We start from the raw sequence: 20,615 nt of genomic DNA on the forward strand, positions 1-20,615 counted from the left end.
AACTTGTATTCCTTATTCCAACCATTGCTATTTTTTTGTTTGGTGACTACAGTCCTACATGTGGAACTTTCCATTCTGTGTATAAAGCTTTGTATTTTCTAATGAATTTATAGAGCATTGCTACCCATCATTTCAATCATTTTATGAGAGGGCCTGAATACCATAAGGCCTGCTCCCCCCTTCTCTCTCTGAAGGAGGTTTCTTTATTAGCAATGCAATGTGAACTCAGAACCTTAGGAAGATGAGAAATCTCATAACGGAGAGTGTTAGAGATCATGTTCTATCCAACTGAGATTACACGGTTGAGGGGGAAAAAATAGGGAAATTTCACATTGCTTTTTGTTCCTTAAAAAGCATCCTTGAAAACAATGATGGCGTCCGATTTTAAAGGAAATAAAATCTTAATCTTATTTTTTAAATTTCAAGACAGAGTTAAACCAAACAGAAGATAGTCCTATTGATTTGCTCTACTGAGGAAGTAAAGAATTCTAGTCTCCTTTGGAGAAAGATAAAACTGGGGGTTTATGGGGAGGGGCCGTTTGGTGGAGAGAAAACGCACACGCGTGCAAAGGCAGAATCTACCTCTAAGCTACGCACATTCCAGGGCCCATAAAAGTGATATTATTAGTCTCCCCAGAAATACTCAATCCTCCTTCCAAGCAGGGTCCGGCTGCTTCTCTGCCCTCCATCAGACCTAATGTGCTGGCGTTTTTCCAGTCAACGCTTTATCGTTTGTTCGGTTTGGATCGCTCCCCTTTCTTGTGATCAAAGACAACGATTAAAGTGTTTAATGGGCCTGGTTGGGCTGGGAGGTGGGCAGATCCGCCCGCAGATTGGGTTTGCGCCCCTGGCGCTGGCAGAGCGCTGGACAGGAAACTCTGGAAGGCAGCCAGAGGAAAGTGAAGTTCCTGGCGCGAGCGCGTGTCCTGCTCAAAGAACCCGGCGCTAGCGCATTCTTCGTGCAGTTATTGGCTGGGACTCTGTGTGCCGCTGTCGGCCAATGAAGACGCTGGAGATCTGGCCCGGGCCCGTCCCCTTTCGGCGCCCCGGGATGAGACAGAGACTGAACAGCGGGCGAACAAATCAGCGGCGCCCAGAAAGCCATGTCGGACTCGGCGCCCAGCGCCCAAGCGCTAACCCGCTGAAAGTTTCTCTGCGAAACCTCCGGGACCACCTGGACCCCGCCCAGAGGAGCTGCTTTTGAGTGAGATGGTCGCAGAGGCCCGGAGCAGCGGACTGGTAAGCCCCGGGAGAACGGTGGGAGTTTTGCTTCTGCTAGCTGCCTTGGCCAAGGCTTCCACCATCATTCACTATGAGATCCTGGAGGAGAGAGAGAAGGGGTTCCCCGTGGGTAACGTGGTCACGGATCTTGGTTTGGATCTCGGCAGCCTGTCGGCCCGCAGGCTCCGGGTGGTGTCCGGAGCTAGCCGTAGGTTCTTTGAGGTGAACTGGGAGACTGGAGAAATGTTCGTCAACGATCGTCTGGACCGAGAGGAGCTGTGTGGGACGCTGCCCTCCTGCACTGTAACTCTGGAGTTGGTGGTGGAGAACCCGCTGGAGCTGTTCAGCGCGGAAGTGGTGGTGCAGGACATCAACGACAATAATCCCTCTTTCCCCACCGGGGAAATGAAATTGGAGATTAGCGAGGCCATGGCGCCGGGGACGCGCTTTCCGCTCGAGAGCGCGCACGATCCCGATGTGGGAAGCAACTCTTTACAAACCTATGAGCTGAGCCACAACGAATACTTTGCTCTCCGTGTGCAGACTCGAGAGGACGGCACGAAATACGCGGAACTGGTCCTGGAGCGCGCCCTGGATTGGGAACGGGAGCCAAATGTCCAGTTGGTGCTGACGGCGGTGGACGGAGGAACCCCAGCCCGCTCCGCCAGCCTTCCGATTCGTATCACAGTGCTGGACGCGAATGACAATGCGCCCGCCTTCAATCAGTCTTTGTATCGGGCGCGCGTCCGGGAGGATGCACCCCCCGGCACGCGCGTCGCCCAGGTTCGTGCAACTGATCTGGATGAAGGCCTCAACGGAGAAATCGTTTACTCCTTCGGCAGCCACAACCGTGCTGGGGTGCGGGAGCTATTCGCCTTAGACCTTGTAACCGGGGTGCTGACAATCAAGGGTCGCCTGGACTTCGAAGACACCAAACTCCATGAGATTTACATCCAGGCCAAAGACAAGGGTGCCAATCCCGAAGGAGCGCATTGCAAAGTACTGGTAGAGGTTGTGGACGTGAATGACAATGCCCCGGAGATCACAGTCACTTCCGTGTACAGCCCAGTCCCTGAGGATGCCCCTCTGGGGACTGTCATCGCCTTGCTCAGTGTGACTGATCTGGATGCTGGCGAGAATGGGCTGGTGACCTGTGAAGTTCCGCTGGGGCTCCCCTTCAGCCTGACTTCTTCCCTCAAGAATTACTTCACTTTAAAAACCAGCGCAGCCCTGGATCGCGAGACCATGCCCGAATACAACCTCAGCATCACAGCTCGAGACTCCGGAACTCCCTCCCTCTCCGCTCTTACCACGGTGCGGGTCCAAGTGTCCGACATCAACGACAATCCTCCTCAGTCTTCCCAATCTTCCTACGATGTTTATGTTGAGGAAAATACCCCTCCTGGAGTTCCTATATTAAACCTGAGTGTCTGGGACCCCGATGCCCCGCACAATGCCCGCCTTTCCTTCTTCCTCTTGGAGCCAGGAGCGGAAACTGGGCTGGTGGGTCGCTATTTCACAATAAATCGTGACAATGGAGTCTTGACTACCTTAGTACCCCTGGACTATGAGGGTCAGCGAGAGTTCCAACTGACAGCTCACATAAACGACGGGGGCACCCCCGTCTTGGCCACCAACATTAGCGTGAACATATTTGTTACTGACCGCAATGACAACGCCCCCCAGGTCCTGTATCCCCGGCCTGGCCAGAGTTCGGTGGAGATGCTGCCTCGAGGTACAGCTGCGGGCCACGTGGTCTCGCGGGTGGTAGGCTGGGACGCTGATGCAGGGCACAATGCCTGGCTCTCCTACAGCCTCTTGGGAGCCCCCAACCAGAGCCTTTTTGCCGTGGGGCTTCACACGGGTCAGATCAGCACTGCTCGCCCAGTCCAGGACACAGATTCACCCAGGCAGATTCTCACAGTCTTGATCTCAGACAATGGAGAACCATTGCTCTCTACCACCGCCACCCTGACTGTATCGGTAACGGAGGAGTCTCCCGAAGCCCGGGCGGAGTTCCCCTCTGGCTCTGCTCCCCGAGAACAGAATAAAAATCTCACCTTTTATCTACTTCTCTCTCTAATCTTGGTCTCTGTGGGGTTCGCAGTCACAGTGTTGGGAGTGATCATATTCAAAGCTTACAAGTGGAAGCGGTCTAGGGACCTATACCGAGCCCCGGTGAGCTCCCTGTACCGAACACCAGGGCCCTCCTTGCACGCAGACGCGGTGCGAGGAGGCCTGATGCCGCCGCACCTGTACCATCAGGTGTACCTCACCACGGACTCGCGCCGCAGCGACCCGCTGCTGAAGAAGCCTGGTGCCGCCAGCCCGCTGGCCAGCCGCCAGAACACTCTGCGAAGCTGCGATCCGGTGTTCTATAGGCAAGTGCTGGGTGCAGAGAGCGCCCCCCCTGGACAGGTAAGAGTTAGCAAGTCATCTCTGAAATGCATTAATACTGTTGATTCCTTCACCGTGTTCAGGGGGGTATGGATCTGTTTTGTTGTTGCTGTTGTTTTGAACGATAGTAATGTTTTGTTTTTTCTGAGCATGCTCCCAATCTGACCTATCCTTTCTAGATAGAGCAGTGCCTTTCGGGGGAAGTGGCTGGCTAGAGTGTGCTTGTGGTCCTTTGTCAAGAATGAGGATACTTGTTTGACTCATTTGTGGACTCAGTTCACACCCTCCGCACTCTTTTGCCATCACAAGTAACCGGTCATGCTAAGGACGCTTGATCGCAGCACCCAGAGCTTAGCTTGGTTTGCTTTGGAAATGAGCTTCTGGACACCTCTAACCAGCGTCAGTAGAAAAATCTCCTTGTCTGTCCACCTTTCGAGTGGTTGCTACATCTTCTATATTAAAACTAATGGTTGGGGAGTGTTAGTTTGTTTGTTTGTTTGAGGCTGGCCTGGAACTCACTGTGTAGACCAGGCCGGCCTCAAACTCAGAAATCCACTTGCCTCTAAAACTAATTCTTTTTTTAAATATAACCTTCCTTAGCCTGCACAATCTTGTACATCATTCTCAGATAATTTATAAAGCTCTAGGCATCCTTTAAATTTGTTTCGAGCACATTACTGGAAATAACGGGCATTCTTACCAAATATCTTATAACATTAATAATGAGCATTGTAGGAAACTTGGGAAATACATAAAAACATAAAGGCAAAAATTTAACTATAATACCCAATGCTAATCATTTCAATTACGAAAATAAAATTCATTTTGAAAATAACTCTAGATGGCCCACAAGAACATCAAGTGGGAGGAAAAGCCTCTAGTGCTCCTGATCTTCTCCAGCACTGTGTCTTGCTAGGTGTGGACCTTTTGGGAAAAGGAGCTGCGTTCTTTTCCTGATGGCGCACACCTTTAATCCCAGCACTCGGGAGGCAGAGGCAGGCGGATCTCTGTGAGTTCAAGGCCGGCCTGGTCTACAGAGAGAGATCCAGGAAAGGCGCAAAGCTACACAGAGAAACCCTGTCTCAAAAAACCAAAAAAAAAAAAAAAAAAAAGGTAAAACATTCATCCATGTGTAATGGAAGACTTCCCATTGAGACAGGCTACACACCCTCTCAATTGTGGAGAATCACTGTCACCTGGTAACTAAGTACATTATTGCTGGCAATTCTTTTTTGTTTTTGTTGTGGTGGTTTGTTTTGTTTTGTTTTGTTTTTCAAGACAGGGTTTCTCTGTGTAGTCTGGCCATGCTGGAACTTACTCTGTAGACCAGGCTGGCCTTGAACTCAGAGTCTCCTGCTTCTGCCTCCAGAGTGCTGGGATCAAAGGTATATACCACCGTGGCCCAGCTATTGCTGGCAATTCTTGGGTTTGGCAGTTAAACAAAAGAGGATCTCAGTTACCAACTGAGTCTTGGACCACATGCTGTTCAGTCTCCTTTGTAAGTCTCTTAAATGCAAAGAGGAAACAATACGGGCTTTGTTGGAGCTATTCTGCATACGCCTGGTTGTCATGGTGGTTAAACATTATTAGTTATTATTATTACGACTAATACTTCTTGGTCCAAAAGCTTGAACACACTTTGGAAATGAGCAAATATGAAATAGCCTAAGCTGGCAAAGAAGGGGCACATGGGAAAGCCTGAGGAAGAGTGACAGCCACATGGAAGGGGATGGTCTTATGTCAGCCTAGAAGCAGCCATCTTTTTCCTAGAACAATGTTCTCAAACTTGGGTGATCCTTAGATTCACCCAGGGGCCTTTCAAAAATTCCAGCGCACAGACTACATCTCAAATCAGTTAAGGAGCAGCTTCTGGGTGTGGGAGAGGCCCAGGTGATTCCATTATGCGACATACAGCTGAAAACGTTTGCCCTAGAACCTGGTCGCCCACCATTTATTGTATGGTGCAGAGGGTCACTGTCATTTTGATGTTCACAGAACTGGGTGCCAAGAGCCAACTTTACTGAACCAAGTCTAAATAAAAACCAAATTCCTATTGTGTCATCTTCCAGCTTTAACATTTAAAATAGTAAACGGAACAATTCTAGAAGACTTGTATATAAGGCATACTGTGGCATTTCAATAATCTACAGAGACAATCTTCCTGAATCACTAGCATCTAGGCTTGTGTGTGTGTGTGTGTGTGTGTGTGTGTGTGTGTGTGTGTGTGGGTGTGTGTGTCTGCCTGCCTGCCTGCCTGTCTTAAGTATCCCAGACTGGCCTGATCCTCCTGTCTCCACCTCCTGAGTACTGGGATCACAAGAATGTTGCACTATGGCTTATTCTTTGAAACTAGAACTGAGCAATAGGAACTGGATCTTTGGGGTGCCACAAATATATTTCAGAATTAAACTGTGGCAATAATTCCCTCAATTTAGTGTAGATGAATATACAAAAAGCCATTGAGTGGTATGCTTTAAATAAGTGACTTGCATGGTATATCAATTATATTGCAATAAAGCTATTTTTTTAAGCCTAGAAGTAAAGGGGCTGAAGAGACAGCTCAGTGGTTAAGAGCACTTACTGCTTTTGCAGAGGACCTGGTTTGGGTTCCACTCCTAGCACACATAACAGGCAGCTGACAGCTTCCCATAACTACAGTTCCAAGGCATCTGAAGCCCCCTGACACCCTTGGGCACCTGCATGCATGTGATGTGTGTTAACTCACACAGACATGCATACAAACACTCATAAGTAAATAGAATCTTTAAAAACAAAATGAAACTAAAACACCTAGCAGGAGAGTATGGTATGGTAGCACGAACCTTTAATCCCAGCATTTGGAAGGCAGATGCAGGTGGATCTCTATAAGTTCAAAGCTAACCTAGTGGACCATCATGAGTTCCAGGAGAGCCAAGGCTACATGGTGAAACCTTGTCTCAAACAAACAAATAAACAAAAAACAACCTAGAAGTAGGAGAATCACATATCTGCCATAAAAGATCAAATCAAGGCTTTGTAGAATTAGGGCTTTATGATGCTCCAATTCTAGCAAGCAGACTGTTTATTTTAGTGTGAACTTGCAATACCATATAGTACTACATATACTGCTCTTTCAGCTTCAGATAGTCTCTTTTCCAGTCTGAACTTCAAGTCCTGCATCAAGGAATAAATATAAGGGGCTGGAGAGATGGCTCAGTGGTTAGGAGCACTGGCTGCTCTTCCAGAGGACCCAGGTTCAATTCCCAGCACCCACATGGCAGCTCACAGCTGTCTGTAACTCCACTTGCAGGGGATTCAACACCCTCACACAGATATACATTCAGGCAAAACACCAGTGTACATAAAATTAAAAATATTTTAAAAGGAAATAAATGTAATACCTACTTTGTAAATCTTTAGCAGTATTTGTTAAGGTAATAAATAACAATATTAATTCATGGCGTATTAGTATCCCCATGTGCTAGACCTGTAAAGGTTGGAAAGTCGCCTTCTTCTTATGATACACAGGGTACCAGAGGAGATAGACATGAAAAACAAAGATACCGGATGGGGGCATGGTTGTATGCACCTTTATTTGCAGCAGTTGAGAAGCAGATCCCTGAGTTCAAGGCCAACTAGGACAGGTCATAGTGAGACCCTGTCTTAGGATTACTGCTGCTGTGATGAAACACCATGACCAAAGCAGCTTGGGGAGGAAAGGGTCAATATGGCTTAAGCTTCCATATCACAGTTCATCATCAAAGGAGTCAGGACAGGTACTCAAGGAAGGCAAGAACCTGAAGGCAGGAGCTGGTGCAGTGGCCATGGAGGGGGCCGCTTACTCCCCATAGCTTCCTCAGCCTGCTTTCTTAGAAAACCCAAGGCTACCATCCCAGTGGTGGCCCCACCTGCAATGGGCTGGGCCCTCCCTCATCAATCACTAATTAAGAAAATGCCCTACAGCCTTAGCTTATGGAGGCATTTTCTCAATGGAGGCTCCCTCCTCTCTGATGACTCAAGCTTGTGTCAAGTTGACGTAAAACTAGCCAGCACAAACCCTGCCTAGAGGAAGAAAGGGAGGAAGTCTACCTTACATTCTGTAGGAAATGGTGGGGCAAAGGGAAGGCTCGCCTAAGTCAGCCTGGGGAAGACAAGACTTTGTAGAGGTGCTGGCGGCGATGCCTTGAGTGAAGAGCTAAAAGTTGAGTTGTCAAGTAGGGAAAGGGGCCAAGGAGGGACTTTATAGGAAATTCCTCGCAGAGAGATAAAGGTAGTTCATTACTGCTGAGCCACCAAGTGTGTGTAAAGCAGTCTGTATGGATAATCAAGTGATGCGAGTCTTAGGTCATGTCAGACGGGGTTGGTGGTCATTGTTTTACTTTCTAATCCCATACAAAATAACCACGGCAGAAAAACTGACTCTTCAAGGCTGGCCTCGAATGAGGCCACACCACACACACACAAGATGCCATCAGTGTTTTTCTTGTTCTGGAAATGATTCTGGCAGCCATGAGAGAAATAGATGGAGACATTAGGGTTGGAGTCAGAGGCCAGTCAAACAGCGACAGCAATATCTGAGACTCTTGGTGGAGCCAGCACAGAGGCGGTGCAGATGGGGGAGAGGGACTGCACGAAGTCTTCGGGCTTGTTGATGGACATCAGAAGCAAGGGGCAGAAACAAGTCAAGGGTGGAAACTCCCCACCCCCACACCTAGGCAACTGGGTAGATGATTCACTGAGATTGTGGACTCTGACATCAACACTTGTGTGGACCAGGCTGATTCACTCCAACCACCACTGTCCCCATGGGAGGAGGTATAGCAGCTTTGTTGCTGTTTGGTTTTGTATTTTTGGTGTGAGGGGCTTGTTTTGACCTAAGAACACAGAATAGCCAGATCTCTCTCCCAGTGAGATTTCAGTGTTGGTCGCTGGCCTCAGTCCAGTCAAGAAGGGTGCGGTGACGATGTATGGGGATAACACTTCTATCTGCTGCTGGGTTTGGGGTAGCTCTTGGTAATCTAGGCAAGGATTTGGATGGATTAACATGTCTCATACTTAGCTCTGTCTGAGTTTGTCTTTCTCTGGTGTGTTTGCTGTCAGAGTACAGCTCTCAGTGACCCACGATGTAAAAAATGTGCCTTTTCTGAGCTTGTGCAAGATAGTAGGCAGGCTGCTAAGAGGCTTGAATGAGGTGGGGGTGGGGTGAGATTAAGTCCCCAGCTACAAGAGGTCCCCTGGGGCTAAGTGAAAGGCTTGTTCTTTTGAAATGGTCTCTGTTGGTAATTAACAACATATCATGAATACTGTGGTGTCAAATAAAGAGGATTTATAGGCACAACATTGGTGGTAGCTGATCCCTATCATTCAAGAAAGCTGTTCAGTCTGTGAACATTAGCGTTCTGCCAGGTAATGAGATCTAGTCCCGAGGAAGTCCCAGACACTGATTCTTACAGTTTTGGAATGGCTCCCAATTCTGGCTTCTACCACCTACTTCCTTACTGTCCTTGAAATCAATGAATGGTAGCTTCCTGTTGTAGCAAATGTCTGAATAAGAGGTTTGGTTTCTGCTGTGCCGTCTGTTACAATAAAAACGTGTGCTGTATAAATTTCATTGGCTTCATTAACGTGTGAGCCTCTCTGCAGAGAGAGGTAATCTGGGGAGGAGCAGAATTTTGAGAATATGCGAGTGCTTCTTATAGGCTGCTGCTTTCATCCGACCAGCCTGAGATGGACGCTACTCATTTAGAATATTGGTTGATGACAACACTGGCTTGAACAAAGTGACCAGTCTCAAACGGCCACTCGCTTTCCGGGGCTGCAGGTTGCTAGGGCTCAGGAGGTAGCTGTTTTTCCCCGCGAAAAGGGGCGGGGTGAATCGATGTGTTGGGGGGGGGGAAATACATTTATGTTTTCTGCCTCTCCACAATGGTAACAGTCCACGGGCATAAACGCGGGTTGAGGAGGAGGAAGGTCGAAAGAAACGTTGGTATTTATTATATTTGGGGGTTTGTTTTTTTGGGGGGTGTGTGTGTGTGTGTGTTTCCTCCCAATGCTGCGACGCATTAACCCTGCTGCTATTGGGACATTCTCTGCTCAGCCTATTGGCTGAGCCCAGGAGCTGCTGCCTGCCAATCGGGTAGTGAAAGGCAGACAAATCTACCCCGCCACCAGCAAAAAACGGCGCGTAACCCTTGCTGCGCCGGCGGAGCCGCGCCAGACCTGGCGCGGGGAAGGGAGATAGGTGTCTCCAGCTGCTGAGGCTGTTAGGGGCGGGTCAGCTTCTTTGGCTTCTCCGGACCCAGTAGAGCAGTAGCGGACGGCAGCAATGCCCAGCAAGGTGAGAAGCTGGGTAGAAATTTGGTGGGGGGCTACCCTTTTGTTCCTCTTTTGCCACCTGGGCTACGTTTGTGGGCAGATTCGCTACCCGGTCCCAGAGGAGTCACAGGAAGGGACTTTTGTAGGGAATGTCGCCCAAGATTTTCTGCTGGATACAGAGAGTCTATCAGCTCGCAGGCTGCAGGTCGCTGGAGAGGTGAACCAAAGACACTTCCGTGTGGATTTGGACAGCGGAGCCCTGCTCATCAAAAATCCAATCGATCGAGAGGCACTGTGTGGGCTCAGTGCCAGCTGCATCGTGCCCCTGGAGTTTGTAACCGAAGGGCCTTTGGAGATGTACCGAGCGGAGGTTGAGATCGTAGATGTGAATGATCACGCCCCCCGATTTCCGCGGCAGCAGTTGGACTTGGAAATCGGGGAAGCAGCTCCGCCAGGACAGCGTTTCCCCTTGGAAAAGGCTCAGGATGCAGATGTGGGGAGCAATTCCATTAGCAGCTACAGACTAAGCTCCAATGAGCACTTTGCCCTGGATGTCAAGAAGCGCAGCGACGGCAGCCTGGTCCCAGAGCTGCTTCTGGAGAAGCCTTTGGATCGGGAGAAGCAATCGGACTACCGCCTGGTACTGACTGCCGTGGACGGAGGGAACCCCCCTAGATCTGGCACCGCGGAGCTCCGGGTGTCAGTGCTGGATGTGAATGACAACGCCCCAGCCTTCCAGCAATCCAGTTACAGGATCAGCGTGTTGGAGAGTGCACCAGCAGGCATGGTGCTCATCCAGCTCAATGCCTCGGACCCAGACCTGGGACCTAGTGGTAACGTCACCTTTTCTTTCAGTGGTCACACCCCTGATCGTGTGAGAAACCTCTTTAGCCTTCACCCCACGACTGGAAAGCTTACCCTTCAGGGGCCTCTAGACTTCGAGAGCGAGAATTACTACGAATTTGATGTGAGGGCTCGTGATGGGGGTTCTCCAGCCATGGAGCAACATTGCAGCCTTAGGGTGGATCTCCTAGATGTAAACGACAATGCCCCCCACATCACAGTGACCTCAGAGCTGGGAACTCTACCAGAGAGTGCAGAACCGGGCACTGTGGTGGCCCTCATCAGCGTGCAGGACCCTGACTCTGGGTCAAATGGAGATGTGAGCCTCCGCATCCCTGACCACTTACCGTTTGCCCTCAAGTCTGCCTTCAGGAACCAGTTCTCCCTCGTGACAGCAGGACCCTTGGATCGAGAGGCTAGGTCCAGTTATGACATCATGGTTACTGCTTCTGATGCTGGGAACCCTCCCCTGAGTACCCACAGGACTATTTTCCTCAATATTTCAGATGTGAATGATAACCCACCCTCATTCTTCCAGAGGTCACATGAGGTGTTCGTTCCCGAGAACAATCGCCCAGGGGACCTGCTTTGCTCCCTTGCAGCCTCTGACCCTGACTCTGGCTTAAACGCACTAATCTCATACTCTCTCTTAGAGCCCAGAAATCGAGACGTGTCTGCTTCTTCCTTCATTTCTTTGAACCCCCAGACAGGAGCTGTCCATGCCACTAGATCGTTTGACTATGAACAAACGCAGACCCTGCAGTTTGAGGTACAGGCCAGGGACAGAGGCAGCCCACCCCTCAGCAGCACTGTCACGGTGCGCCTGTTTGTGCTGGACCTCAATGACAATGCCCCCGCTGTGCTGCGCCCCAGGGCCAGACCTGGTTCCTTATGTCCCCAAGCATTGCCTCCATCAGTTGGTGCTGGTCACCTAGTCACAAAGGTGACAGCTGTGGACTTGGATTCCGGTTACAATGCCTGGGTTTCCTATCAGCTCCTGGAGGCCCCAGACCCCAGTCTCTTTGCGGTCTCCAGATACGCTGGGGAAGTTCGGACGGCTGTTCCCATCCCAGCTGACCTCCCACCCCAGAAGCTGGTCATTGTGGTGAAGGACAGTGGTACCCCACCACTCTCTACCTCTGTTACTCTCCTGGTGTCTTTAGAGGAAGACACTCATCCAGTTGTCCCCGATCTTCGAGAGTCTTCAGCTCCCAGAGAAGGAGAATCCCGTCTAACCCTCTACCTGGCTGTGTCCCTGGTGGCAATCTGCTTTGTCTCCTTTGGCTCTTTTGTGGCCCTGCTCTCTAAGTGTCTTCGTGGGGCTGCCTGTGGGGTGACATGCTTTCCTGCCGGCACCTGTGCCTGTCTCACCAGATCTCGGAGGAGGGAGGGGCTTCCTCCTTCCAATGGGATCCTCCGAATCCAGCTCGGGTCAGAGGATCCTATCAAGTTTGTGGATGTGGGAGGCCACTCTCATGGCTGTACACCATTGGCTTCTGCGCCCACTCGGAGTGACAGCTTCATGATGGTGAAGTCACCCAGTGCACCTTTGGCAGGGGAGCCTGTGCGCCCAAGCTGTCCACCCTCTGATCTTCTCTATGGGCTCGAGGTGAGACCTTTGCAGGCTCAGCCAATGCTTGGGGGCTATTGTGATCCAGACAGATGGCCGGGCCAAGGGCCAGGGAGTGCTGGCCTCCCTGGAAGAGCCCATAGTCATGCCCCCATTTTTGTGAGTAGTAACGATGTTGTAAATGCTGTGCTCTTCAAGTGTTTTCTGAATTGACTGATGATTGGAACTTGGGGGTGAGTAATGCCCATAGATTGGAACTGGGGGTGAGCAATGCCCACATTTGAGAGTAAGAAGTAAATTAACTGGTTATCAAGAACCAAGCTTGTTGTGGAAGCATGCTGATGGGATGGGTTGGGCCGGGAAATCACCTCAACCCAGGACTTCTTCCTCCGTTCTTCCTGAAGGAGGGGGTTGTGTTCTAGAGAATGTTAACTCTAGATTACCATTTCCAACTGGTTCGATGGTTGGACTAAAACTCTTTGCCCCGTGTGGTCTAGTATTCTCTAGAATAATGTGAGGGGAACTGTTTATTGGGGAAAAGGAAAGCCTTGCAGATCAAAGTGGTAGCAGGGTCTTTCTCTGGGCTCCTGATAGTCCCCCCTGGGATGGTGAACTGGGAATGGGGCGGTGTGTGTGGGGGGGGGGGTGAGGGGTGCATCTGTTACCTCCTTGTGGGGGTGGGGGAGCACTAGGTGAATTCACTCAGTGTCAGAAAATCGATTCACAGTTAGAGAAGTCACAGAAACAGCCACTCTAGGAATCTTTAGGGAGGGTTTTGAACTCAGTAAAACTATAAAGCCTAGAGGCCATTTCTGGCCTCTGGTGACCCTCCAGGTTGGCCTAGATCAGGCCTAGAAGGGTTCCCTTTCCCATAAGCTCTGGTGCTCTGTTCACATTCTGAGTTTAGGGTCTCAGGAAAGCTAAGCCCTTAGCCATCAGCAGACATGGTTGGAGATCAGGGCAAGACTTCAGAAGATTCTGACAAAGCTTTAGGAATATTTAGCAGGATGGGGTGGGGGGGGCGGGCAGATACCACGTGGGCTTTGCATCTCCAGGAGGACAAATTTTCATTGGTTCAAGCAAAACAGTGGAACTTCTGCAGGAAGTTGCTGGGACAGAACACTAAGGAGTTTTGTTCCACTTTAATCCTCCCCGGTCGAGCACCATCTGAACCATCAAACTTCACTGCCAAGGGGGCTGAATCAACCTGCGGCACGAAAGAGTGGGGAGGTAGGAGGTTTCTGTGACACAGATTTGTCAGCGACTGTTCCCAAGGTTTCCAGGATGGAGGAGACTTTATAATTGGTTAAGAGCAGACAGACTTGTTGGCCAATCAAATTTGGAGCTGAGGTGGGAGATCTGCTCTTCCTGCCTGCCTCTCCTCCTCCAGCTCCCTAGCTCCACTTACATTTAACTCCCCTCCCCCGCCCACCCCCGCCAGTTGGTGACTAAGAAAGGCTGCAGGCAGGCAAACCTCTGAGCAGTTTTTAAGAGGCTGGAAGGAGACATAAGAGCCATCAGCTCCTGCATTCCAAGCCGCTTGGTTTACCTTGGAGACAGGACAGCACAGTTACTCTCCAGGAAGGGACTTCTGGGTCATGGGGCCTATGGCATCCCCACAGCTCGCTGGGAAATGGCAAGTGCTGTGTATGTTGTCCTTGTGCTGCTGTGGCTGGGTGGCTGGGCAGCTTCGTTATTCAGTGGTGGAGGAATCTGAGCCGGGGACTTTGGTGGGGAATGTTGCTCAGGATCTGGGCTTAAAGGTGACAGATCTGTTGAGCCGCAGGCTGCGACTGGGCTCTGAGGAGAATGGGCGCTATTTTTCCCTGAGCTTGGTGAGTGGTGCTTTGGCAGTGAATCTAAAGATTGACCGAGAGAGCCTGTGCGGAGCCAGCTCTAGCTGCCTGCTGCCTGTACAGGTGGTGACTGAACACCCCCTGGAGCTCATTCGTGTAGAGGTAGAGATCCTGGATATCAATGACAACTCTCCTAGCTTTGCCACTCCTGAGCGAGAGATGCGAATCTCAGAATCGGCTGCACCAGGAGCCAGGTTCCCACTGGATAGTGCTCAAGATCCAGATGTGGGCACCAACGCTGTGAGCTTTTATACCTTAAGCCCCAGCAGTCACTTCTCTCTGAATGTGAAGACCCTAAAAGATGGGAAGCTGTTCCCAGAGCTAGTGCTAGAGCAGCAGCTAGACCGTGAAGCCCAGGCAAGACATCAGCTGGTGCTCACTGCTGTGGATGGGGGAACCCCAGCCCGCTCAGGGACCAGCCTTATCTCTGTCATTGTGCTGGACGTCAATGATAACGCTCCAACCTTCCAGTCCTCCGTCCTACGTGTGGGACTCCCAGAGAACACACCCCCAGGTACACTGCTGCTCCGTCTCAATGCCACTGATCCAGACGAGGGCACCAATGGCCAGCTAGACTACTCTTTTGGAGACCATACATCTGAAGCAGTAAAGAATCTCTTTGGCTTGGACCCTAGCAGTGGAGCAATCCATGTGTTGGGTCCAGTAGATTTTGAGGAGTCAAATTTCTATGAAATTCATGCAAGAGCCCGAGACCAGGGACAGCCAGCCATGGAGGGCCACTGTGTGATTCAAGTGGATATAGGGGATGCTAATGACAATCCCCCTGAGGTGCTGCTGGCCTCTTTGGTCAACCCTGTCCTAGAGAGCACACCAGTGGGCACAGTAGTGGGGTTGTTTAATGTGCGAGATCGAGACTCAGGTCAAAATGGTGAGGTGACCCTAGATATATCTCCAGACCTGCCATTTCAGATCAAGCCTTCTGAGAACCACTACTCACTGCTAACCAGCCAGCCTTTGGACCGAGAAACCACACCCCATTATATCATCGACCTGCTGGCCAGGGATGCTGGATCACCTCCCCTACACACACATCTCACCATCAGGCTGAACATTTCAGATGTTAATGACAACGCACCCCACTTCACCCAACAGCTCTACACTGCTTATATCCCAGAAAACCGGCCGCCGGGCTCTCTGCTCTGTACTGTGGCTGCCTCAGATCCAGACACGGGGGAGAACGCCCGCCTCACCTACTCTATTGTGGGAAGTCAAATTCAGGGAGCCCCGGCCTCCTCCTTTGTGTATGTCAACCCCGAGGATGGACGAGTCTTTGCCCAGCGGACCTTTGACTATGAACTGCTACAGATGCTGCGGATTGTGGTAGGGGTCCGAGATGCTGGCTCTCCCCCACTGCGAGCTAACACCTCCCTCCACGTGTTTGTCCTTGACCAGAATGATAATGCTCCAGCTGTGCTGCACCCACGACCTGGCAGGGAGCTCCCAGCCCCCCAACGCCTCCCTCGCTCTGCTCCTCCTGGTTCTCTGGTCACCAAGGTGACAGCTGTGGATGCTGATGCAGGTCACAATGCATGGCTCTCTTACTCTCTGTTACCACAGTCCACCGCCCCTGGACTGTTCCTTGTGTCTGCACACACTGGTGAGGTGCGCACCGCCCGGGCCTTATTGGAGGAAGACTCTGATACCCAACAGGTGGTGGTCCTGGTGAGGGACAATGGTGACCCTTCACTGTCCTCCACAGCAACGGTACTGCTGGTTCTGGAGGATGAGGATGCAGAGGAGATGCCCAAATCTAGTGACTTCCTCACACACCCTCCTGAGCGGTCAGACCTCACCCTTTACCTTATTGTGGCTCTAGCAGCTGTCAGCCTTTTATCCTTAGTTACCTTCACTTTCATGTCAGCTAAGTGTCTGAGGGGACATGAAGATGGGGCCCGGGGTGGGGGCCAGTGCTGCGGGGGCCAGGACTCACCCTCCAGGGAGTTCTATAAGCAGTCCAGCCCCAACCTGCAGGTGAGCTCGGATGGCACACTAAAGTATATGGAGGTGACCCTGCGGCCCACAGACTCGCAAAGCCATTGCTACAGGACGTGCTTTTCACCGGCCTCCGACGGCAGTGACTTCACTTTTCTCAGGCCCCTCAGCGTTCAGCAGCCCTCAGCCCTGGCGCTGGAACCCGAGGCCTTGCGTTCCCGCTCCAGTACGCTGAGGGAGCGGAGCCAGGTGAGGGCTGGGTACTCCATGCGACCCCCGGGGGGCACGGGCACGTCGGAGAAGCTGCCGGTCCACCTAAGGGCTTTGATCTTTCACTCCCTGTTTGTACCCAGCTGGCTGCATTTGAACGTGGACGATCGGAGTGGTCGAGTCAGAGGGTTCTGAGCATCCAGGGGTGATGGTGTTTATGGGTGAGGGGAAGTAGGCTCAACTCCTGCCCTCCCCTCCCCATACAGAAAAGGCTGGCGCCCCCCACCGCTACTGGTGAATTCACACTGATTTGGCAGATGCTGGGGTCCCCCCGGCGCGTGGAGGTCACCACAGACCTGGGCTGCCAACCTCCTGGGCACCGGCTCCATTGCGATCTGCCACTCTTGAGGCTTCCTCCTCGGTTTATCTTTATTCTCACAGTCCATGACTTCCTCGTTAACTTCAACTCTACTTAGTCCAGCTCCAGCCAACCACAACGCCCCCCGCCCCCCGACAGCCGTTCCGCTAGGGCTGGGTGGTTGCCCTCGGTACCTATCACACCCATGCGCGGCTCCTTAGCTCCCCAAATAACCCCCTGGGCCGCCCGGGAAGTGCTCGCGGTTGATGATACCCGGTGAGGTTCCCAGGTCGCTCCGGCCCAGGATCAAGCCAGGACGCAGGAGTTTCTCCCCAACCCTAACATCCTGAGCTGAGTCCGATTTCCACAAAGTCGGAGTGACGCTGGCCCTCTAGGCTCGAGGCAGGTGGAACCTGCTAGCCCTAGGTCTGGCTGGGCCTGGGGCTCTGTACTGAACCCCTTCTCTCTCAGCACCTGCGGCCCCTCTTGTAAGGCAGGGCCTTGGTTGGCCAATAAGCAGTCCTAGGACTGGAGGCCTGGGACCCTGGTTGCCACAGCGACCCTTTCCTCCCCATGCAAGGAGGAGCCTGGAGAAGCCCTGCTCTGGGGATTCAAAACCAGGCTTTGGCTCCGTCGTGGTAAATGTGCCCCGAGATCTAGGGTCAAGATTTGGGGAGGATGATCAGAGTACCTGAGACTCTCGGCAAATCTTCCCTCCTCTGACTGATGGAAAACCACAGCTTCTGCCAGGTGCCAGGGGTAGCCCTCATACTCGGGGAAACAGAAATGGTAAAAGCATGTCTTCACAAACTAAGAAGCTTTATTCCAAGTCTGTCCATTCTCCACTCTGCCTCTGCTGTATGGGGTTTATATTTTTGAAACGCCTCCAGATACTTCTGATAGTTGATTGAAAGAGTCCTATTACAACACCTCCTTAAAGAGCCAGGGGTACTCGGCAGGCAGAGGCAGGAGGATCTCTGTGAGTTGGACTGGTCTACAGAGTGAGTTCCAAGACAGCCAGAGCTGCACAAAGAGACTCTGTCTTGAAAAACAAAATAGAAACAAACAAACAAACAAGCAGGGTGTTTCATTCGCCCCTCCTACATTCTTGGATAGTTATTAGCCTTAGTAGTTGCTTTCACAGAGGTCAAGCAAGTTGCTCAAATTCAGAAGGATGATAAAGAGTCTAACCCAGGTCTGTTTAACTCCAGTGTGTGCTTTGAGTAGCACACACTGGAATTTGTAAAGCTGGACAAGAGATGGTTGCTATCTGATTGGATGAGACAGGATGGAGTTCTTACCTCCTTAGGACCTCGAATATGGAAGAAAGTCTTTGGGGCTCCCCTTTCTCAGCAGCACCCACTGAACAAACTTGTTCCTGCCCCTTCATGTGGGTGTAGATTTTTCTAGACTCCCTGTCAGATCATAATCCTGCACCCTCATGTACATTCTGCTGTCAAAGGGTACAGTGGCCAAGGGTCTGCACCCGGCTCCATGGCAACCCCAGAATGGTGCTCATGGCACCCGATGCACCAGGAATCTCAGGATTCTGGGTTCCACTCACATCGCTGTCACCTGTGAATCTCAGTGTGAGTCATTGGCAAGTCCTGGGTCTTCCTTCTCCCCAAAGTAATATGAGATGCTCACACTCTCTTCTCTTGGGAGCCTGTGTGAGAATTAATTACCAGCACATCCCAGGAACTGGTAAAGACTTGGCTGTAGGAGAATGTGTGGTGGGATACCACATCCCCTGGAAGGACCCGAGGAACTTAGAAATTAAGTGATGGCTGGCAGAGCCCTGCACATTGAGCTGGGTGGGAGAGGGCTCAAGATCAGCCCCTTAAAAGTGCTGGAGACTTAGTTGGCTCTGCTTGGAGACCGTAGAATGCGGTCCCTCTGGACTCCATCCCAGCCACTTTCTCGGCCTTCCTTGGACAGAGCTGCCTTGTTCTCCTTAGTCACAGGCCATTGTGTGGCATGAAGTTCTGGGGGTGAGAGGCGTCCTGGGGCTTGGATGCCCTGTGAAGGCCCAGGCTGGCATGACTCCTAAATTAATAATGTATTTAGCTGTGGGAAGAGGTCTTTGGGAGCGAGGGCCTGGAGGAGGTGGCCCTCTGAATGTGTCCCTGCACCACTTGGCACGAAAAGGGTTACCCAGAGCGGCAGCCATCTTGCCACCGCCGAGGCTTTGTTCCCGGCTGAGGAACTGAACGGTTCCTTTCTAGGGCTGGTGGGGTTTTATCGAAAAGCCTCTCTGCTATTTGAGGAGGGGGCACCTTCCTTGCGCTCCTTCCCCAGTTCCACGGAAGACACTTTTCAGTCCTTGAATTTTGGCTCAGACGTTCTGAGTCTGGGGCAGGAAAAAGGGATTCATTTCTTGAGCAGAGAAATCCGTGCTTGTTCACTGTGATCAGATGAAACAGTTGGTTCGTCTCTGGGTCGGGTCTCCCCGCCCCCACCTTTGGAGATGTGTCCACCCTCCCCCATCTTGGCCCCTTTGCTTCTCCCCTTACCCACTCCCGCCCCCACCCCCAGGGGCTCGGTCACACCTCGCCGCTGCTGGGTACTCAGCCACCTTCCCTCTGTTTTCTCCACAGCAAGCCCCGCCCAACACCGACTGGCGTTTCTCTCAAGCCCAGAGGCCCGGCACGAGCGGGTAGGTGACAGAATCTCCAGCCCACCCTCTTCTCTGCGGCATTTTCTCGGTGATGACGTGGGAGGAGACGAGGGGAGGGCTCGGCATTTTCTACAAATGGCTTCTTCCCTCATCCCATGATTCCTGGGTGCTGCTACCCAGACCCCAGGAAGAAGAGATGCCTACTCCGACTATTTTGGAAGCAAAATTCACCCACTCATCCTCTTCCTTCTCCCAGCCACGTGCACATTTTCCTGTCTCCTGAAGGCTCCGTGAGACCCAGGGACAGGCAGGGCTGGGGTGAGGAGGGCTTCCCACACCTATCCGTTGTTTATACTCTCCTCTCCTCCCAGTTGAGCCCGGCTCTAGCCTGACCTGCGACTGGAGCAGAGGAAATGGGTCAAGAGACAAGCAGGCTGTTCCCAGTCAGAACCCTCCCTGAACCGTGGAGGGAAATGGAGGTGGAAGAGAGGGAGACAGGGGAGAGAGCTCAGCTGTGGGAAGAGGAAACCGCACAGCTGGAGGTGGCACGGCTTATGAAATGATACATTCTCAGGACAGCAGCCGCCTCCTGACCCCACGCCCGTCCTGCCCCGTCTGCTTACGGGATTTTGTCTCCACCTCCTCTTTCTCCAGCCTGCATCCTCCCCAAAGTCTCTGTCTCAGTTTGCAGTCTCTGCCTCTCCCTTTCTCCATCCCTTACACCTGTGTCCCCTGGCCCTGGTGGGCACCTCTCCTGTCCTGCGCCTGCCCTGGCACAGTGCTCAATGAACGTGGAAGGAAGGAAGACGGTCCACTCTTCCTGGTGCCAGACTGTTCGTCCTTTCTGTGTCCCTTTACTGGTCTTGTCTCTCTCCTGTTCCAATCATTTCCTGTGTCACTGTGGCCTTCTGTCCATGCTCCCCCCACCCCCACCCCCGCTTCCCTTTCTGTTCTAAAGTTCACTGTGTCATTCAGTCTCTTATGTCTATTCTCATTCAGAGTCAGAGAATCTCAGTCCCTCTCTCTCTATCTGACACACACACACACACACACACACACACACACACACACACACACACACAATCCCTGTCCCTCATTTCTTGGCATTTGTGGGCCAGCCGGCACCCAGGCGCCTCCTTCTCCCGCCCCTCACACTTAGAGCCTTTGATAGCGGCCCCCCACCACTCTCCCTCCCGCCCTGGCTGCCCCAGCTGTTCATTTCAATCGGGTGTAAATTCCTGCTGAGACAGGAACCCCCTGTGGGGGTGGGGAGGAGGATGGACTTGAGCAGAAAGA

The 20,615-nt window shown here is 51.8% G+C and overlaps 1 protein-coding gene across 24 annotated transcripts in view; it reads left to right on the plus strand.

Moving 5' to 3' along the window:
• The window catches only part of LOC128112735 (protocadherin gamma-C4), a 196,304-nt gene that overhangs the window by 162,234 nt on the left and 13,455 nt on the right, over positions 1-20,615 (plus strand). For 19 of the 24 annotated variants that reach the window (XM_052742009.1, XM_052742007.1, XM_052742008.1 and 16 more), the window contains exon 2: positions 19,300-19,358. In XM_052742009.1, coding sequence (XP_052597969.1) covers positions 19,300-19,358 — 59 coding nt within the window. The other 5 variants (XM_052741995.1, XM_052742019.1, XM_052742017.1 and 2 more) reach the window with 5 other exon arrangements.

This window comes from Peromyscus californicus, unplaced genomic scaffold, assembly GCF_007827085.1.
Source record: "Peromyscus californicus insignis strain IS unplaced genomic scaffold, ASM782708v3 Scaffold_17__1_contigs__length_78620276, whole genome shotgun sequence".
Classification (NCBI taxonomy): domain Eukaryota; kingdom Metazoa; phylum Chordata; class Mammalia; order Rodentia; family Cricetidae; genus Peromyscus; species Peromyscus californicus.